The sequence below is a fragment of the Pipra filicauda genome, unplaced genomic scaffold (assembly GCF_003945595.2).
Source record: "Pipra filicauda isolate LSUMZ 115617 unplaced genomic scaffold, ASM394559v2 scaffold1_size10287979_pilon, whole genome shotgun sequence".
In the NCBI taxonomy this organism is placed as follows: domain Eukaryota; kingdom Metazoa; phylum Chordata; class Aves; order Passeriformes; family Pipridae; genus Pipra; species Pipra filicauda.
Genome location: NW_024104310.1, coordinates 2,095,225 through 2,113,688, shown reverse-complemented (window position 1 = coordinate 2,113,688; position 18,464 = coordinate 2,095,225). Strand labels below are relative to the sequence as shown.

At 38.4% G+C, this 18,464-nt stretch overlaps 1 protein-coding gene across 18 annotated transcripts in view; it reads right to left on the bottom strand.

The window, feature by feature from the left end:
• Nucleotides 1-18,464, bottom strand: part of PARD3 (par-3 family cell polarity regulator) — a 452,171-nt gene that overhangs the window by 94,612 nt on the left and 339,095 nt on the right. For all 18 annotated transcript variants that reach the window (XM_039380698.1, XM_039380695.1, XM_039380704.1 and 15 more), the window contains one exon: nucleotides 4,971-5,228. In XM_039380698.1, coding sequence (XP_039236632.1) covers nucleotides 4,971-5,228 — 258 coding nt within the window. The remainder of the gene's footprint in view (nucleotides 1-4,970; nucleotides 5,229-18,464) is intronic.

The following is an 18,464-nucleotide window of genomic DNA, read 5'->3' as shown; positions in this document are numbered from 1 at the left end:
TGGCAAAATGCATGCAAAAAGCATATGATTATGGTATTTATGTTTCCATTAAAATGTCCTCAGCAAGCTGGAGGAGTCTAACCTACTATTTTCAAGCTATTTAGATTTACAGCATCACAGTGCCTATTTTATTTCAATTATATTTCAGGACAATGCACTCTTGGTGGGAAATGATTACAGAGTGACAGCCAGTAAATGTCCATTAGGACTTGTCTTTCTACATGCTGCTCAGCTATGGATGTCAGGTGATCGCTATAAAACCCCACTGTGTAGCACCATTGTCATCTACACGAAAAACAGTAGTGAGCAATCACACAGGTTCTCTTCTGTATGATGCAAAACATACTAGAGACATTTTTCAGCTAAGTTAAAAGCTTTATCCTCAAGAACACAGTTCTTGAGATACTTCTTTCCTGAACGGTAAAATAAACATAGATTATACATTTGATCTTGACTTTGCTTCATTAATGCCTAAGATAAGAAGTGAAGAAACTTCCTAGCAACCTGTCTCTCTATGCATCAGTACATAGGATGGAGACAATATAGCAAGGGCAGATCATGTATATGTAGCTATACTGATCATCATCACTCCCAACAAATTTACTCATTTTATTTATTTATTTATTTATTGCTAGGGCATCGTTTCTTCTGAGCAATAAACTCCTGTGTTAAGAAGGAGAATCTGCTTTAATTCTCTAGGATCAAGAACAGAAAACAACTTTTTTAGTGCTGTTGGAGAGAATTGTTATGACTAGTGTAACTAGAATTTGAAGTGTTTCAATATTCACAGGAGCTACTTGTATGCATGGATTACATAACAAGCCCAAAATAAAGAACCTCCTGTATTTCAACTATACCTTTAATGAATACTATCACTGAAAAACCAAATCAACAAACCAAACAACGCTTTTCCCTCTAAACCCCACCAATATCCCCACCGTATTAATGACTTAAGTATGATGCCACACAAATATGCATTAATTTAATTCTAAATCAATTTCAAGTCCTGTAAGGATATATTTGAATAAAATTTACTATTTACAGAGTTGGTTTTTTTTAAAAGCCATTGTTGGTAAGATGGGTAAAGCATTGTCACTTACACACATATAGATGTGTGTGTCTCCAATGAGTAAGTTAACATCTCTTTCTCCTTTGCTGTATTTGACACTGTACTATCTACTTTCTAATTTAGAGAAATGGACAAAGTTTAAGGAATAACCATGTTCTTCTTACTGTTTTGTACTATCTGTCTACAACTGAGGTGCTTGGGATACATGCAAATACAAAATACATCCAAGAAGGAGAAACAGGTCTGTTCTCAATACTGGTTTCAGTTAGGTTATAAAATAACTGTTTGATGACAGTACCATCACTTGCTAAAGCAATATAATAGTTGTTCTGATAATATCCTTAAATGTGCAAAAAAAAATAAATTATCCACTATTCTGATGAGCAGTTTATATATTTTGTTATTATTCATATGCGATGATACAGTTAAACAACAGTTGGTGGCATGTGTTGATGAAAGTAAGAGAGAAGTTGAGGGAATATTAAAGAAAAACAAACCATGACAAGGCCTCACACACAGGCACAGTAATTCTCTTGCAAGTTACGGAAAAATCTGTCATAAATGTTCAGCAATGGTATGCAAACTATTATGGGACATTTTGTTATATGCTTCCTTGTAAGAGCCTTTTAAATAACCTTTTGGACTTACTTAAATGTCATATTTTGTTTGGCACTAAGCACCAAACTTTAATAGAAATAACATTTCCCATATAAACAGTGCTGCTTTTAATATGAACGTGCTAAAGATTTGAGACAGCCTGGCCATTACCAGCTCCTGGCAGTTCAGCGCAAGGGTAACACACTGAGAGTGATTTCCCTTCCCATCCACAAAGGCTGGAAGCAACTGTTTCTATTTAGGTAACCTCTGAAACATCCAGAGCAAAGGAAAGAATGGGAGGGCAAAGGGGTAGAAGACATTGAAAATAACACCACAGGTGAATGCTAATGTACACAATATTTTAAGGATTCAGAACCTCAACCAACTATTCCTCATCAAATCTCTTGTGGCATTATCAGGATAAATCAGATTGCAAAGAAGAGAGCTCCATGGAGAGCCTTGAGAGGAAGCACTTGGATGCTTGGTGTCGAAAAGGGCATCACAGGAGATGCAAAGCGAAAGGAGAAGGTCTCTCTGCTGGAAAGGGATAGCAAGAAACAAGTTACAATTCCCATGGGGTGAGGAGCCAGGTATCCTACAGACAAGGAGACAACACAGTTAACAAGCACCTCAGGTCCTCACGGTCACAACTGTTTCTTAAAATGCTCAGAGGACGCTTTCTTAATAAATCTAAGATAAAGCCTGTAAAACACAGGCTTCCCTTTGGGAAGATACCTCAGCCACAATTCAGGCTCTCTTGCTGAACATTACAAAGGATCAAGCTCCCAGATATCCTTCACACACCTTGAGGATGACTGAAAGCTGCTCCCTCACAAATGTTACATCTCCTCTATGCCCAACTCGGTGATCTTTACAGTCCCTTCCAACCCAAACTATTCTATGACATTATGACATGCTCTCTCAGAGGCAGTCCCAAAGTACGGACCCGACTTCTGGGAGAGGTAACTTTGAGCCTGCACAAATCACTGCAACATTCCCCAGAAAGTCTCTCTGAACCAGGTGGGATTCACTACCTTCACAGTTTAGTTGTTAAAGATATGAGGAGAGAGAAAAGAAAACCCCATACACCAGAACTTCATGCCTCAGACAGGTACTTCAGAGTACATTTATAGCAAAAAATAATATTTTTATATCTGAATTAAATATTTCTTTCCAGGTGTTTCTTGTCAAATGTGTCCCCCTTTATAACAGGGCTAGGGGTGGCTTTGCTTACCCCAGTTCCAGTCCCTGACTTTTGCTTTTTCTCCCTCTGCTCAAGCCTATTGTGTGTGCTGGGTCTTTCTTTTTGTCACAGCGTGATCCAGCTGTGAGATACAGGGCCCTCCATGCTCCAGAAGCAGCCTGAATGTGCAAAACTACCTCACTGCTCTTCGGTCCTACCCATATGATTAACATCAGATTCTCCTAGTACCCCGTTATCTTCAGTTTTACTCACTCTCTCCTGGTTCTTTTATCAGCAATCACACAGAGTTAGCTAGGTCATGCAGGTCTTCTATTTCGCCGTGCCAGGCTTGCATCAAAGAACTTTTTTTTTGTTGATGTGACATTGATGCCATTCAACTCCAGCATGAAACAGTGCCTTTGGTCTAACAAAAACAGCCATAAGAGCCACCACGTGGCAGTCGTATCCAACCAAGTTCTTTTGATTTCCAAAGGCACAAAAGTGCTGAAATGTATATTTAATATACATATGAATGTTATATATTTTCTCTCTATATATATATATTTACACATATTTGTATATATATACACATATGAATATATATATGCATGTGTGTATATAGATATATATAATATTTAAAATGTATATATATACCTCGATATACCAGTGCCAGCCAATATATATCTAATGAATACAAAATTTCAAGTACGCAGGTAAAGCTGTCATCTTTTAATATTATTTTGCTTCCTTCACTGAAATAATGTACATATGTACACAATATATAAATTATTTTCATTTAATATGAAAAGCACCTTCTACACAGCACAAGAGAACAATGCAGTTAAGAAAATAAAAAGGCAGTTGTGCTACTGACTTTTAATAAAAATGTATGCATTCCATAATGCGTCTGAGATTTCTTATTTGTCATGTTAGAGGATATATTTTTATCAATATTATGTAAAGAAACTTGGCAAAATAGATCTAGCAGAGGGCTGAATGCAACAATCTCAGTCCTCAAAGGGTTTTGGACAGACAATTAGCTGAACTCTGCATGACAGCTACCTTCCTTAAGACCAAATACAAATGACTCCATTACCACCTAGAACAGAATACGCAAGATGAATGCCAGTCCTCATGTAGAAGCTATACAGATTTCAAACACCGTAAGCAAAGACACTGCTTTGCTGATTTAACTGCAAGTCCAATATTTTAATTCTGGAAAGAATGAAGTAGAAAACAACATCAGTGGCTTTACTATCAGCTAAATTAATAACCTCCGAACGAGGTAACAATAGCTCATGCACTAGGATTTTTGCGTTAGTTTTTGTAGAGCTGAGAAAATGCAGAACTGCAAGTTCATACAAGTAAGCCAAGAAAACAGATGTATTTTCATTGTTAAAGTACTAAAAAACTGTGAATTTTGCCTTTGGTTATTTTTACTTTATTTTAGTTTACATGCCTGTTTTCGCTTCAGGTTTTCAAAGGAACTCAAAACTCCATCAACAGAAACCAGAATTTTGCCCAGTTTCAGCATAAAACCAAGCATGACCCAGTTCAGATAATGACACCACAGGAAGAGTATAAATCATAAGCTACAGCATGAGAAGAGAAAGCAGATCATGAGTTAAGCTTGGAGTTTACTCACTTGGTCTGTATTTAATCAAAAAGCTCAACCTGTTCAGGACAGGAGTAGGACTAGAATCCATGTAAGCTTCAACCCATTTTTGCTGTAACAAAAGAGCTTTCTATAGATTTTTTAACTCCTGTGAATAGGTTGGAAATGTTGCATTACACAAACATATCCATTACAGTTTTGATAAATAAACCTGATAATGTTATAAATTTGAATTTAATTTCAATTATGCCAAACTGTGACTCCAAAATTCCAAACCATCTGAAGAATGAGAAGAAAAGCAGTTGCTCTGCAGAAAATAACTTTGCCGTCCCATTCTGTAACAGGTTGATTCGAGTGAGCTCAATACTGTTCTACATAAAGGCTTTAAAAAGCCATTAATAAAAAAGCAGCTCTGACTTTCCAATTGATGTACAGTCATCTCCCATGACAAAAGCAGTACAAGGGCATATTTTGAGAGAGTGTATTGATTGATGGCTGGTGCCTACCTGTCTACAGGTGAAGACTTTGAATTCCGTGGTTTCTTCACTTGTGCGTACAAGGCTTCCACTGTCTGTCCTTCCCTCGGGCTCTGTGGTCGGGTGTTCAGTGTTATCGTGCCACTATTTGAAGAAGAGTCATAGGAAGTGATCCCAGCATACATTGGATCTGCATCACAGCCAAACGTCCGGTTAAAGTCCTGTATTTCTGCATAGTCACGTTCTCGAGCTTGTCTCTCCCGAAATTCTCGAGTTTTTGCTTGAATTCTGAAAAATTAAAAGAAGGATGAAACTGATGGCTGTCCCCCTACCCCAGACATATAAAGCAGCAGTTAGCAGACAGCTTAGGTAGCCTATATTAATGAAAACCAGTGAAGTGTTTCCAGTTTCAGTTTGCCATGGGGTTTACCTTGGATATTGAAGCCTAGATTGAAGCAATACTACAATCAACACTGCTCTTTAAGGAGCAAGTCTGATTATCTACTGCCTTTTAATTCATTAAGTTAATAATTACTAGTCATGGCTGTTGGTAAACAGAGTTTACCTTTTGTTTCATGTGTCTTAGGATGTCTGTGCTAATACCTGACTTATCTGAGAATGGTCTGATACCATTCATATTCACTTCATCAGAACTTGTCAGATTTAATGGTTCTAATGCCTGTATTTAGAGAGGAATTTTAATATACTTTCTTAATTTCATACTACAAAAATCATATTTTTTTCAGAATTTAAAAATTGCATAAGGATACATTTACGTTTGCACTCATGCAGTAAACAGCAGAAGCAGATTCTTGTATGATTCACTTGAAATGTGCATGCTTTGTTTAAAATGTAAACAAACTGAATCTGGCATCTCTCAAAAGCAGGTTGTATCTTCCCAGAAAGAAACAACATGTGCCTCGTGTTAAAGTTACAAATGAAAGGTGATGCTGTACTGGGAATTTGTATTTAGGTGCACTATTTTAGCCGTATGATAAAAAAGTGACAGATAGAAACAGATGACATTTGGGAATCTGACAAACACAAATTGAGCACAGATCATATCTTCAAAAGCACACAAAGTTATTACAAAAATTTGATCTGGGCTTCAAAGTTTCTTTGGCATTTTAGAAAATTTGATGTATCACACACACATATGCGCAGTAAACTGACCACACAACCCCATTCACATTGTCTCCCCAGACCAATTTAATGCTCTGTCATCATTGCAAAATGAAGCACTCAGCTGTCTCCTCCCTTCCATTAGTAAAATGTGCTCCTTTTTCATCTAATACAGCCATGGCTACAGTGTGACAGCATCCATCCATGCAGACTACAGGTCTGTGCATCTCTCTTGTGTGCCGTTTCCAAACACAGCTTGTTCACCAACTTTTAACAAAATCAGCCTATTCAAAGCCTATATCTCTTCTGAAAGTAAGCCTTGTCTCTTCTGGAAATAGAAAAGCCTTAAAGTCAGGTAACTTTGACCTTCTGAGAAATTTTAAACTAGCCCAATTCAGGATTAGTTTTGCAAAAACAAAAGGGAATTCACAAAGGATGGGATTCAGACTGCAGGTAAAGACATGAGAATTTAGGTGCCAACAGCAGGTGAGCTCACACCAGCCACGTGTGCAGGCTGCCTTTACAATGGCAGCGAGCTGTCGGTAGCAGACTCCAGAGTTAGGAGCTGCTGTGTTAGGAGCTGTTGTGTCCCAGCATGAAAAAAGTTGCTCTACAGCCACTTTTGATGCTGTGAGTTAGGTCTTCCTTGAGAGCTTGGATACCCAGCCTTGATTCAACTGCTCAAACATAAGAGCTATGGGTACCTGACACCTCCAGGTGCTGAGCAAGGACTCCATAGGTCATGCTGAAGTCTCAGAGACTGATCACCCAAATGACACAAGACATCTGTGTTCAAGTATGTGAATCCACCCCAGAGTTGGTATGTGAACATCATAAATGTCTCCTCATCAGACTGAGTCCCAAGCAAATTGTTCCTTTACATTAACAAAGAACACCATAACAAAAGAAGGGAGTAGAAGGATGGCATAGATAGACAGACCTGTTTTCCCCCACAAATCCTGTAGCTATTGATCACAAATACTGATTTGGGATACAACTGACTGGCTGAATTCCCTTCAACAGCCAGAGTCACCTACATTGATAGTTCAGTGATTCATTTACATGTCACAAGTTAAACCTCAGCATTCCTCTTTTTATATCTACTACCACTGATCTGTGCACCACCATTCTTACTTATAGTCAGTCACAGTGGAAATTCTTTCTTCACAATTTCAGCAATATCAAACCAGAATTGTTTTTTGTTTAATTTACAGTGGAGAAGGACTCAAGTTTAAATCCAAAACTCATTTCAAATTTAAACTGTGTTTCTGCATACTTATTTTTAAAATAAAAGTATATGTTTTACATTCTCCTATACCCCAAAGCTGTAATTCAGAAATGTTACAGCCTTAATCACTTGGAAGGTCTCTGTGCAGAAGGAAAAACAGGCCTGAAAATCACCTGTGCATGTTGATTCCTTTCTCTGTAGTTTAATTTCCAATTTGTAGTCCTGTATTAATTACCCTGTGAAGGAATGCATTTGTCTACTGATATTTGTCCTCTGAATGGAAGAAGCAAAGGAAATCAGAAATTTCCTAGACATTGGTAGATTTAATTCTTCTTTAAATGGACAATGTATTATCACATGGAACACTGTCTGACGCCAATTCAAAGGAAAAAAATCCATGTATTTTAGATAACCAAAATTTCAGTGTATGAAATCAGACAGTATAGCAATAATGGTGCATAGAGTAATTCATTCAGAGGAAAGCATTTTTACCTGAAGTGCTTATAAAACAGAATTACCTGGTGGTAACTGGCAATATTTACCTTAGTGTTACACTAACTGCTATGAGAGAGGATGGTGAATTTATGTAACTTTTGACCATGAATATCACATCACTCTCAACAGGTGCAGGCATAAGCATTCCCTGTTTCGTTAACCACCTTTTCTCATACATCTGCTTATCATTTCTTTGGGTGCAGCACCATTTGCAGCAATAGTTTGGATGCAGCACCATTTGCAGCAAGAACATTCAGATTTCCTGTGCATGGCCTGGTGAGGGATACTTATTCCCATTCAAGTAGGAAAGAACTGATTGTTGAAGAGTTATGCCAGTAATTATGTTCACATCCACCAGGAAAATTTTTAGAATATTTTCTACAACTGTTAATACAATATGTTAATACATATACACAGTATTAAAAATCAGAGTCTAAATGCAGTATGATCTTCCTGTTAATTATAACCAAAGTACCCAGTAACCATTCGCAATAACATTTAACAAAGGATAACTCTAAAATGAAATGTATAAGATGTCTGACCATACTGACATCCAAAATGTTCTGATTTTTTTCTCTTAATTAATTTTCTGTGCTTTACATTTAAGCCACTGTGCAAATCCTACCACTTTCAGATGACAAAAGTATAAGTATTTTGATTACTTAACATATTTTTGAATATTGTTTAACATACTATTTGTTTTTGCCTTTCAAGGACATACCACATTTAAACATTATGCCTCTCAACTTAAAGAAACGAAAAGACTAGGGGAAAATATATAGGCATACTCTTGAAAAGAATAAGAGCTATCAGCTGAATATTGCACTATCCCTTTTGCAATTATAATAGTTTTTAACTCTGAATATATCTTTATACAAGATCCTGAACTTAATGTGATACTACTTTTTATGTTTCCCCCTCTCCATCTGTGTTTCTATGCAGGATACACCCTAAATCCTTGTTAGCATATACTGCATTAAGTATATATATGGGAAATGCCAGTGCAGACTATTGTGGGGAAAATTAAAATGATTATGTAAACACACTGTGCAGCACAGATGAGAACCTAGAACTCGCTCTGTACTTCAGCCCTATTCAGCAACATTTCTGCTATTGAAATCCAGTATCTGGAGAAGTGTTTGACCACAGTGCTTTGGTTTCATAATGTGGATAAGTGTATTAAGCTGTCTTCACTGAATTGTATTCCTTCATGACACGGCACAATAAAAATGCCTATGCCTGAAATTTCAGATCAGCTAACTTTGAGGATTTATGGCCTTCCTAAGGATTTTGTGGGGGTTTAACAATAATAATCATGCTTAACAGTCACATAACTCTTTTCATCGTCAAATAATTTTTGCAAAAACTGCTAATCAATTTTGAGTGTTTAAATGAAACTGAACTTTTAAAAATACAAAAGCTATCCCAAGAAGTTTCTAAACCCTTTCTGCTGAAGTGTTAATATGGGAAATGTCAACAATGTACTGTCATGCTTTTGAGACTCAAATTATAATGTTCAGTAAAGTACAAACTATCCTCATGCATTTGTTTGCCATTCAATTCAAAAGCTAATGATAACTGCTTCAAATGACAATATTGTTAGTTTGCAGAACTTCCTATAATTGTTAGAAGAGCTTTTCATTGCAAGCTAATCCAGTAATGACAGACATACCCATTGTAGAGTGATTCCTATGCACATGAAATGGTGGTCACAAAAAGGAAGGGAAAAGCTTATGCATGGCTGTCCTCAGCAAACAGCAGCTACCTCGTTCCATTCTTCAAAACTCTGTGAATGATGTTCAGCTTTCAGGTGAAGGCAACTACCATTTTAGACACTTAAATGTAGGTGTCAAGGCATGTTTTGAACTCCCAGGAGAGCCAGTCAAGATTCAGTCACTTTAGGCGGCTGCTGCAGGTTCCAGAGGGCAGTTCAGTTGAACATCTGTAACATGGCCATGTTAAGGTGAAGCCAAGCCCTTCTCCAGGCTCTACCAACTGTGTTGAGGACCCGTCCCTTGACCATAAAGGGCATTTAGCCATGTAGCTCATATTTGGGTACTAAGTAATCATATTAATTTGAGTCCAATTCCACCCTGAGCTAAATGTTTACAGCAGTTCTCTGAACTAAACTTCAACTTTTTTCATCAACAGAAAATCTGTGGTGCTGGCTGAGTTATTATGAGTAAAAGTGAACAAGCAAAGTTGTCAACAGAAGAGAAATCAACCCTAATTTCATCTAGGGTTAGAAGTAGACTACAAATATCCCAAATCCCTTGGGAGCTCCAGCCTCCTGTGAGGGATTTTTTCATTTTAGTGATTTAGATCCTTGCAAAAATCACCTACTTATCTTAATTGATGAACACAGCATGGGAAGGATACTCATGGCTAGTACATTACATTTCCCATTGCAATATATCCTCCTCTGAGAGTAGAAATAAAGTTGGCTGCTGCTTCTGGTGTGCAAGTACTTGGTCAATTCAATTAATCCTCCTGCTGCTGCCAGGATTCAGATATTGCCCAAGTGATAATCCGCGATCTCATCTTTTCCACTGAGGCTCACTCATTTACAAAAGCAGTATCGAATGCTTGCAGTTCCACATATGTGAGATGGTTGACAATGTTTATTAAGGATAGAAACAGCATTGTATAAGGACAGAAGCTAAATGACAAGCCATTCGCGGCTGCCAGTTCTCAGTTCTTCTACCATCAGACTGGCATGACATTGGAATGATGGATTGGAAACAGAGAAAAACAACCACACATTTATAAAGCCAGTCAGCTTGTTCAAGTTAGTCCAGTGGGATGAACACATTCGGTCCAATTTTTGCCAGATATTGTTTCTAATGAAGAGGTCAGAAGGTGCATTGGCCAGTAGCCAAATCTCCTCAAATTTGTCCCCTCCTCCTTTGCTAGTGAAAAACACCTTGTGGGAACAGTGTGCCAACAAGCGAGCCAGGTCTCACTGTTCCTCCCCCAGCCTCCTCAACTGCCTTCAGGGCTTTAATGGCCCTTTTCCTAATTTTTGGCAATCAAGTCAATATGAGAGTTTGTCCTCTCCCGTATTTTTCTTTGACCTTTGTCTGGATCCAAGCAGAATTTTTCTGACAACTACCCTTCTAATGAGGGTACCTTGATTATAGGCATTACTGTGATTTCACTCTGAACCGGCATATGACGCTTCACTTTTCTTATCATGATTAGAGCTAGTCAGTTATCACAGTTATAACCACCTCTCACCAAAGCCATCTGCTTTCCTGGGAAAATCATTCAGAATGATCACTGTGTAATGGATAATCATGGGCACAAACAGCAGTAGCTCGTAAATAAGAAAGACACCTCCTCTTCCTCATTCACACCCATTTCATTCAAAACTTTAGCATATTATAAAAAAAAAGTCAGAAAATACTGCTAAGTAAATACAATTTCTGAATTGAAAGTCTAGAGACCAACCTTTTTCAAGTCATTAAAAGAAAAATATTAACAGTTCTGCCTTATCTGCTGTGTACATACATGTGTGGCCAGTTGGCTGAAATATGACCGTCCTCTGACCTCAGACACATGAGGAAACACATACAAAATGTGGTCAGTTTACACAAGCATACAGGGACAAAATCAGAAAGGCCAAGGCATAATGTGAAATAAAAGTAGCAGGGAGCTTTAAAGATAACAATAAATCATTGCGTAATTGCATTAGCAGTAAAAGGAAGAGCAAAGAAAAGGTTGCTCCCCTGTGTGGCAGCAATGGAACAATATTGACAGATGATGCTGAGGAGACCCAAGGCTTAATGGTTTTTTCTTTGCATCTGTCTTCACTGAAATGGTTGACTGCAAGCAGATGACCAGTAAAATTGACTGCCACCACCAACAAAAAGATCTTCAATACACCAGCAAAAGATACAGCTAGAAACTGGTTAAGCTAGTGTAACTTCATCTAACACACACAGACTTTTTCAGTAACCAGGAGAGATTGTTGGGGACAGCTGAAATACTGAAAAACTAGAAAAAGTCAAACATCCCTCACAGAAGGTGGAGGATTAAAAACTCATGAGTGTAACTTCAATCTCCTCTGAAGCAAACTACTGGAGGAGATGATGGAAAGAGCAGGAGCCACTACAGAGTTATCAAAAGCAGATGTGGTGAAGTCAGCCAGATTCTCTTCTACAGCACCTTGTGAACAGGGCAGAAACAGTATGTCCCAGGCTAAGAAAAACAGCTATGGGTTGGATGCAATAGGTTGAACAAGGCTTCTCCTGCAGAGTATCTAGAGAGTAGCTCTCAGCAATTCACAGTCATGCAGGATGGACAGTTCAAGGTATTTTCTACATGGATCACTCTCTGAATTTACTCAGGGTTTTCAGTATTATTTAGGATTGTACTGAATCTGCAGAAAACCTGAATGAAGGAACTTTGGAGGAAAGGATTAACATTTCAAATGTTCTTGAAATGCAGAGTAGATTTCAAAAATAGAATTAACTTAAATAACATCAACTGGGTAACAGACACGAGTCAGAACGTGTCTGTTGGGGAAAGAAAAAGACAGAGTGGGGACATAACAGCAGTCTACAGACACTGGAGGAAAATAACGTTTTCCATCTTTAATGCAAGTATTAGATATTTAAACTGCAGCAGGAATAATTGATACTAGATACTGTGGGCAGGGGAACTTCCTAGAGGAAAAGGTAGTGGAAAAGACTGCCATGGGAAGTTGTAGAGTTTATGTCATTGTAAACTGGAAAAAACCCGAGGATGAAAGAAACATTTGCAGGCAGGGCATACACTGCAGATCCTACCTTGAAAAAGTGACATGATCTCTTTTAAAGGTCTATAATTCTGCACCTATATAGAAATTTTACACACATATATTTCCTATGCATTAGTTCTACAACAGCAGAAAAATAGAACAGTGACTACGTATTAAAAAAAAAAAAAGCTGCCCATCACCTCTAAATTAAAGAAATGTATCTACATAATCAGAGAGTCCTAATTTTCTTTCTTCTTCAACAATCACAGCCTATCTGCCAATTAGAATACGTGATAGTACTTACTGTCTCTTTGAAGATCCCCCCTCCTCAAATCCCACATGCAGAAGAGATGCACAAGAATTTCAAAAGCCTTTAATGAGCTACAACCCAGGAGGGCTGCAGTTGAAAAAAAAAGGGTGAAGGATAAAGGTGATAAGGTGATTACTGTAAGTGCCCTAATATATTAAGAAGAGAATAACATGCTCATTTTTATAAGGAGTTATATTAAAGAAGGCTATTAAAGAAGGCAGCAAAATACAAATGAAGATGTAAAGAAATGAAAATGCAGGAGAGAAAGTAAATATTATGCATATATGCAGGTGAAGTGCAAACACCAATTTGAAATCAGTGACAAGGATGAAACTCAAAGAGACATTAGAATGATTTTCTCTAACCTGGTGGAATCTCTCATGTATTTCATCCCTGTCTTTCCTTATCCCCTGACCTTCTTGATTCACCCTTTGTCTTTCCCAAGTGAAGACATCCCCCCCTCAAACTGCTTTTGTGGATCTTGCAGTAAACAAGTGAAAATCGTTGCTTACTTTGATTTTAAAAAATCTGTAAATTACCATCTTACTTACACTTCAACAGAGCTTTTAGCATACTTTCCAGTTAACAGTCTGCTGCATTTTGGGGTAGAGGGTTTGTCTGCTGTGGTTTTTTTTTTAAAGAATACATTTCAACCAAAGGTGAATGTTTCAGGTACACAGGAAGTATAGGTCCTCCTGTCTCCAAAACAAACACTACCATGACTGAAACTTTCTGTCCTTATTTTCATGTCTGAGCCAAGGGTCAGTGACCCCAGCAGTGAAGGATCACCCAGATGAGCAACTGGGACTGTTATCCTGCTGGGAATCATGTTGCATCAAAGAACATCACTGCTGTCTGTAAGCAAAATGGAATTTAGTACTTCTTTTGCATAACAAAACTGGCCACAAAGGCTGATATTTACACCTATGACAACAGGTAATTAGATTAATTTAGCTCTAATCTACTCTTTATCTCTTGCTGGACAGAAGTAGAAAGGAAGAAGATCATGAGATTCAGCTGTTGCTGAAACATGACTCAGCTCCTGATTCCATCCCTCCTCACTTTAAGAGCACTAGTTTCCTCGCTCACGCAGACTTGCTTGGACTATTTCTTCCCCTAATTTCTTTTCCCCCCAACTGGAGAACAACTTCGGAAAGAACTGGTGGATAACATCTGAATTCTGCAGATAGATGTGCAAGGAGCAGCTGTTCCCATGTGTGCAAGAAACAAATGACACAGGCATCCCATATATCAAATGGTACCATATATCATACCACGTATCAAATCAGTCATTCCCAGATACTGTAGGTAGTACCTGGAGGTCGAGCTACAATACTGTTGGTTGAGTTGAGCCTATCCACCATCTGTGTTCCACTACTTGAAGTCTAGTAACAAAAGGGGGTATAAAATTCTACCAATAGTTCTATTTCAGGTCCATTATTCTGTGTTTCTAGAGTACTGTTTATAACGTAGCCTAATCCTGAAGTTGGAAAATGAAACAGTATGAAGTGACAAAAAAATGCAATGAAAAACCTCACAACAAAGCAAGGTATTATGTGAATCTCATACACTGAAGATGAAAGAAAAGGAAAAGAAAAAAAACCCACCAATAGAGAATATAGCTTTTTAAGTCAGTATCTTTGCTCAAGACCCACAAATTTGCACCTACAACACCTCTGAGGATTCACTTCTAAAACCTTGATGGGTCACAGTACTGACAGCACAAATCTATAGCACGGTCAGAAACAGAGCCAGGTGTCTCATAACCAAGAAAAGGTTTGTTCTAGGAATAGGTTACAAAATAAACGTTCCAGCTGCGATGTGGAGGGAGAACCCATCTGTCTGTCACAAATGTATCATTTTGTATCTGTCTTGCTAGTCAAATACTTGCTGCTGTGTTTAAAAATTAGAAAAAAGAGTGAGTTTAGTGCTTTATCTTACTGTTAGACAGACTCCTGTTGCGCAGTCTGGAAAATATTACAAGTTTTCGGTTCTGTTCAACTCAGCAACAATAAGTTCAATAACAAGTCAAATCAACTATAAGTTAGTAACTACAGCAAACCTTTTTTAATTCCCAAATAATTATTTGGTACAATGACTCTGACACATGTGACATCAGGGGACGTGCTGCTGTCTTAGCCTAAAGTCCTTGGTATTCTAAAGTTAGACAATATTTTTAGTGCTCTTACTTAGAACTGACATGTCTAGAGAGTTCTGAATTCATATGATCTGCAAGATACCTTAAATAAATTTGTAAATTATAAAGACCATCTAAATTTTGGGGTTTTTTTACTGTATTGTAAGGGACTTGGCCAAACCTTGCCCAGTGCAGTGTCTTGAATCCCTGCAGAGGAATAACAGAGAAAATATACTTTTAACATGATGTCCTAAAACCTCTATAATTACAATATGTAGCTAGAGAATATATGGTGCTTTATTTAAAAAATTTCTTCAGCAACTATTATTCTAAAAAAGTTCCAACTTACATATCTCCTGAATCAGCATTTTTATGAAGTGGAACTGGCCCGAAATGTTTTTCCAAAGGTCCGTATTGTCAATCTTCACTTCTGTGTTCTCTTACAAAAATTATTGCCATTGATTTGTTTTCATGTCCTGCACCCTCATCCCTCATGGCATGTAAAAAAAACACTGCCAAAAACAATGCTACAAGCCTCAGTGAAACCGAGACAAGGGACACCATCACAAGATAAGTGAGAATCAGAAACATATTGCTCTGATTTTCTGATCACTGAGGAATTTTTCCTCTTCTCTCTTATGGGCTGGGAAGGGGGTTAAAGTTTTAACAGAAAGGATTTTACACAAGTTACTTTACAAATTATTTATATTCTGCATGTTTGCAATAATAATGGATTTAGAGTAACAGTTTTTTGGAAAGCTGCTAAGTGACATCAAAATACAGCAGCAGCAAAAGTAAAGCTGAACCTCTGCCTTATTTCAAAGACACAGATAATACTTAGAGGTCATGTAAGAAATAAAAATCCTTTATCACAGTCTGTTGTCTTTTTTTCTAAAAGTAAGATGAAACTGCTAGATGAAAATATTTTGCTTAAGGGGGAGAAAAGTTGGGGTTTTCCAATAAAAATATTATGGCCTCTCTGGGAAATCTGGAAAGGCACCAAGAGTGTCCTGCTGTTCAGCCCCTACTCCATCTGATGCTTTAACAGTTCCAGATGGCCTTTACTACAGGATGACCTCTCCTCTATTCTTTTATTATGACCTTTGGGTCACAAATTATCTATAGGATGCTGCTGTCATTCTATAAGACACTGCAGTACTCTTTCATCTAAAGAATAAAGATGCTTAACATTAAAACTCATCTTTGTTAGGGTGACCTTCCAATGATGATCAAACCAGACAGTTATTCCAATCAATGTCATTGCTGCAGAAAATATGTTTCATTTTTTGCAACACTGACATTAAGAAACCAAGGCGTGGTTTTTAAATCAAATCACTTTTGCAATTCTACTCGGCTACAGAGAGAGCCTGTTATACTCATTTAAAATACCAAAAATATTGCTGTAATGGTTTTGATGAGTTACATTGATTAGAAGGATGTGGTAGGTTTGTTTTTTGTAAGTTATTGATGTGATTTTCATGCAAACTTCATTGATAGGAGGTAATAAAACTTTATGTAGGTTTTATTAATTATTTGTCTTTATCATCATTAACAGAACACACTGAACTTACACAGGAAAATATAATAAATAGTCCCAATGTACTAAATAAAGTAATAAGGTTAATTTCTTTCCTGCTGTCAGTAAATTCATGTTAGCAGTCTCTCGTCAGCTTGACATCAATTAATGATTTTAATTCCAGACTCTTGTCACAGTACTCACCACCCTTTTGTCTAATTAAAATGGATGATGCATGATGAAGGGAAAACACAAGACTTCTGTTCTTGTTGTAACATTTCTATTCATTAGTATACTTTTACAACAAAGGGCTTGTGGCTTTAATGGTACTAGAGAAGGATGAAGAGAAGTTCATTATATGCTGGAGATGAAGACCCATATACCCTTAGGAAAATACAATACAGGAAGCATTTTATGGAATAACTGAATCCTTGGGGGGGGGGGAGGGAAATCAGTGTTATTTTAGCTACTAATGAACGGACAGAATGTTTCCCTCTAAATTTAGGAAAAATAATATGCGAACGACACCCACTGAAATCACAGCCTTGTTTACATTCACACAAAAAAGTGCTGTCAGCCTACTGATTGATCTCCAAAAGTAGCAGCAAATCTGACAATACAGACACAGCCGCCTGATCCGCCTCCCCCAGGGTAGCGCCTCTGCGGGACCGAGGTGCGCGGTGTCCCCGCCGGCAGCCGCCGCAGCATCGCCTCCTCCCGCGGCCGCCAAAAGCAACTCCCACGCCCCGCTTGGAGAGGTGTCCCCAGCTGATAGCCCGGCACCGGTCACTGCCGAGCCGAGCCGAGCCAAGCCGAGCCCAGCCGGGCCGGGCCGGGCGGCAGCGCCGAGCCCGCAGCTCCCCCTCCCGGCCCCGCGCCGCTCCCGAGGCACCAACCGGGCCAGAGAACCGGCCGGGGAACTGAGCAGCGGAACTATGTAAATATAATTCCTTTTGTAACCCAAAGGAATAGAAGGTCATGTTTTCCAAAATAGAAAGGGGGGAAACCAGCACAGCAGGAGGTTTCTGTTCCAGACGGTGACTACACACGCACCTTCCCAGCGCGTCATTGCTCTGCCGTGCTAACTGTCCTCCAGCACGAATAGCAGAAGCTGTAATTTTACAGCTGCTTTTACAGAGCAGAGGAAACCCTCGGCTCCACAAGCCACCTTCTGACCGCTCTATCATCCTCCCAGCATCTCTGGAGCCTCCACCATAGCGCTTCCATCAGTACAGTACATTCTCTTCTGAAAGGTTTCTCATCGTCTCAAGACTGATCCTCCCAACATGGGTGTTTAAGTGTTTAAGCACTTGATTTTGCATCCATTTCAGTGGAAGTTGAAGAATAATACAATACTAAGATTAAAACACTTCTATGGTAACCCAGAGATTTATAGAACATTGGCAAAGCTCTTAAAACAGTGTAGTAACCAGAGAAAATATCCTGTAGACTTTCTTTCCAAGACAAGGAAGTGCCTCTAGAGTTGGATTACAGCATATGCACTGTTCACCCACAGCTGGGATCACGAACTTTTAATCATGAGACTACATATGAATTGCAACTTTCATCTTTTAAGCATTATCCAGCAGTGAACCACACCGGATTCAGATGCATTTCTTGAAAACTTCACAAAGAGGTATGTTTAGTTCATTCCTCTGTTATCTACCACCTGGGTACAAAGAGTAAAGTTGTTTGGGTTGGAGAGCACTTGCATTGCCAGAGGAAGTCAGTCCAAGGCTGAAGACAGCCAGCACATATAGCCTTGCCATGTGTGTCAAGAACTGCACGTGCCTGATCTAAAGAAGCACAGATTACAGGCAAAGGTTTTGGATTTGCTGAAGATTTATTTTGTAATAAACACAGAACTGCAGGGGAAAGAAAAAAGCAAAGAAAAAAAAAGCAAGGAAAAAAAAGCACAAAACAACTACCAACAAAAAATGAAACTGAAGGAAAAATCCAAGGGTGAAAGAGGGAG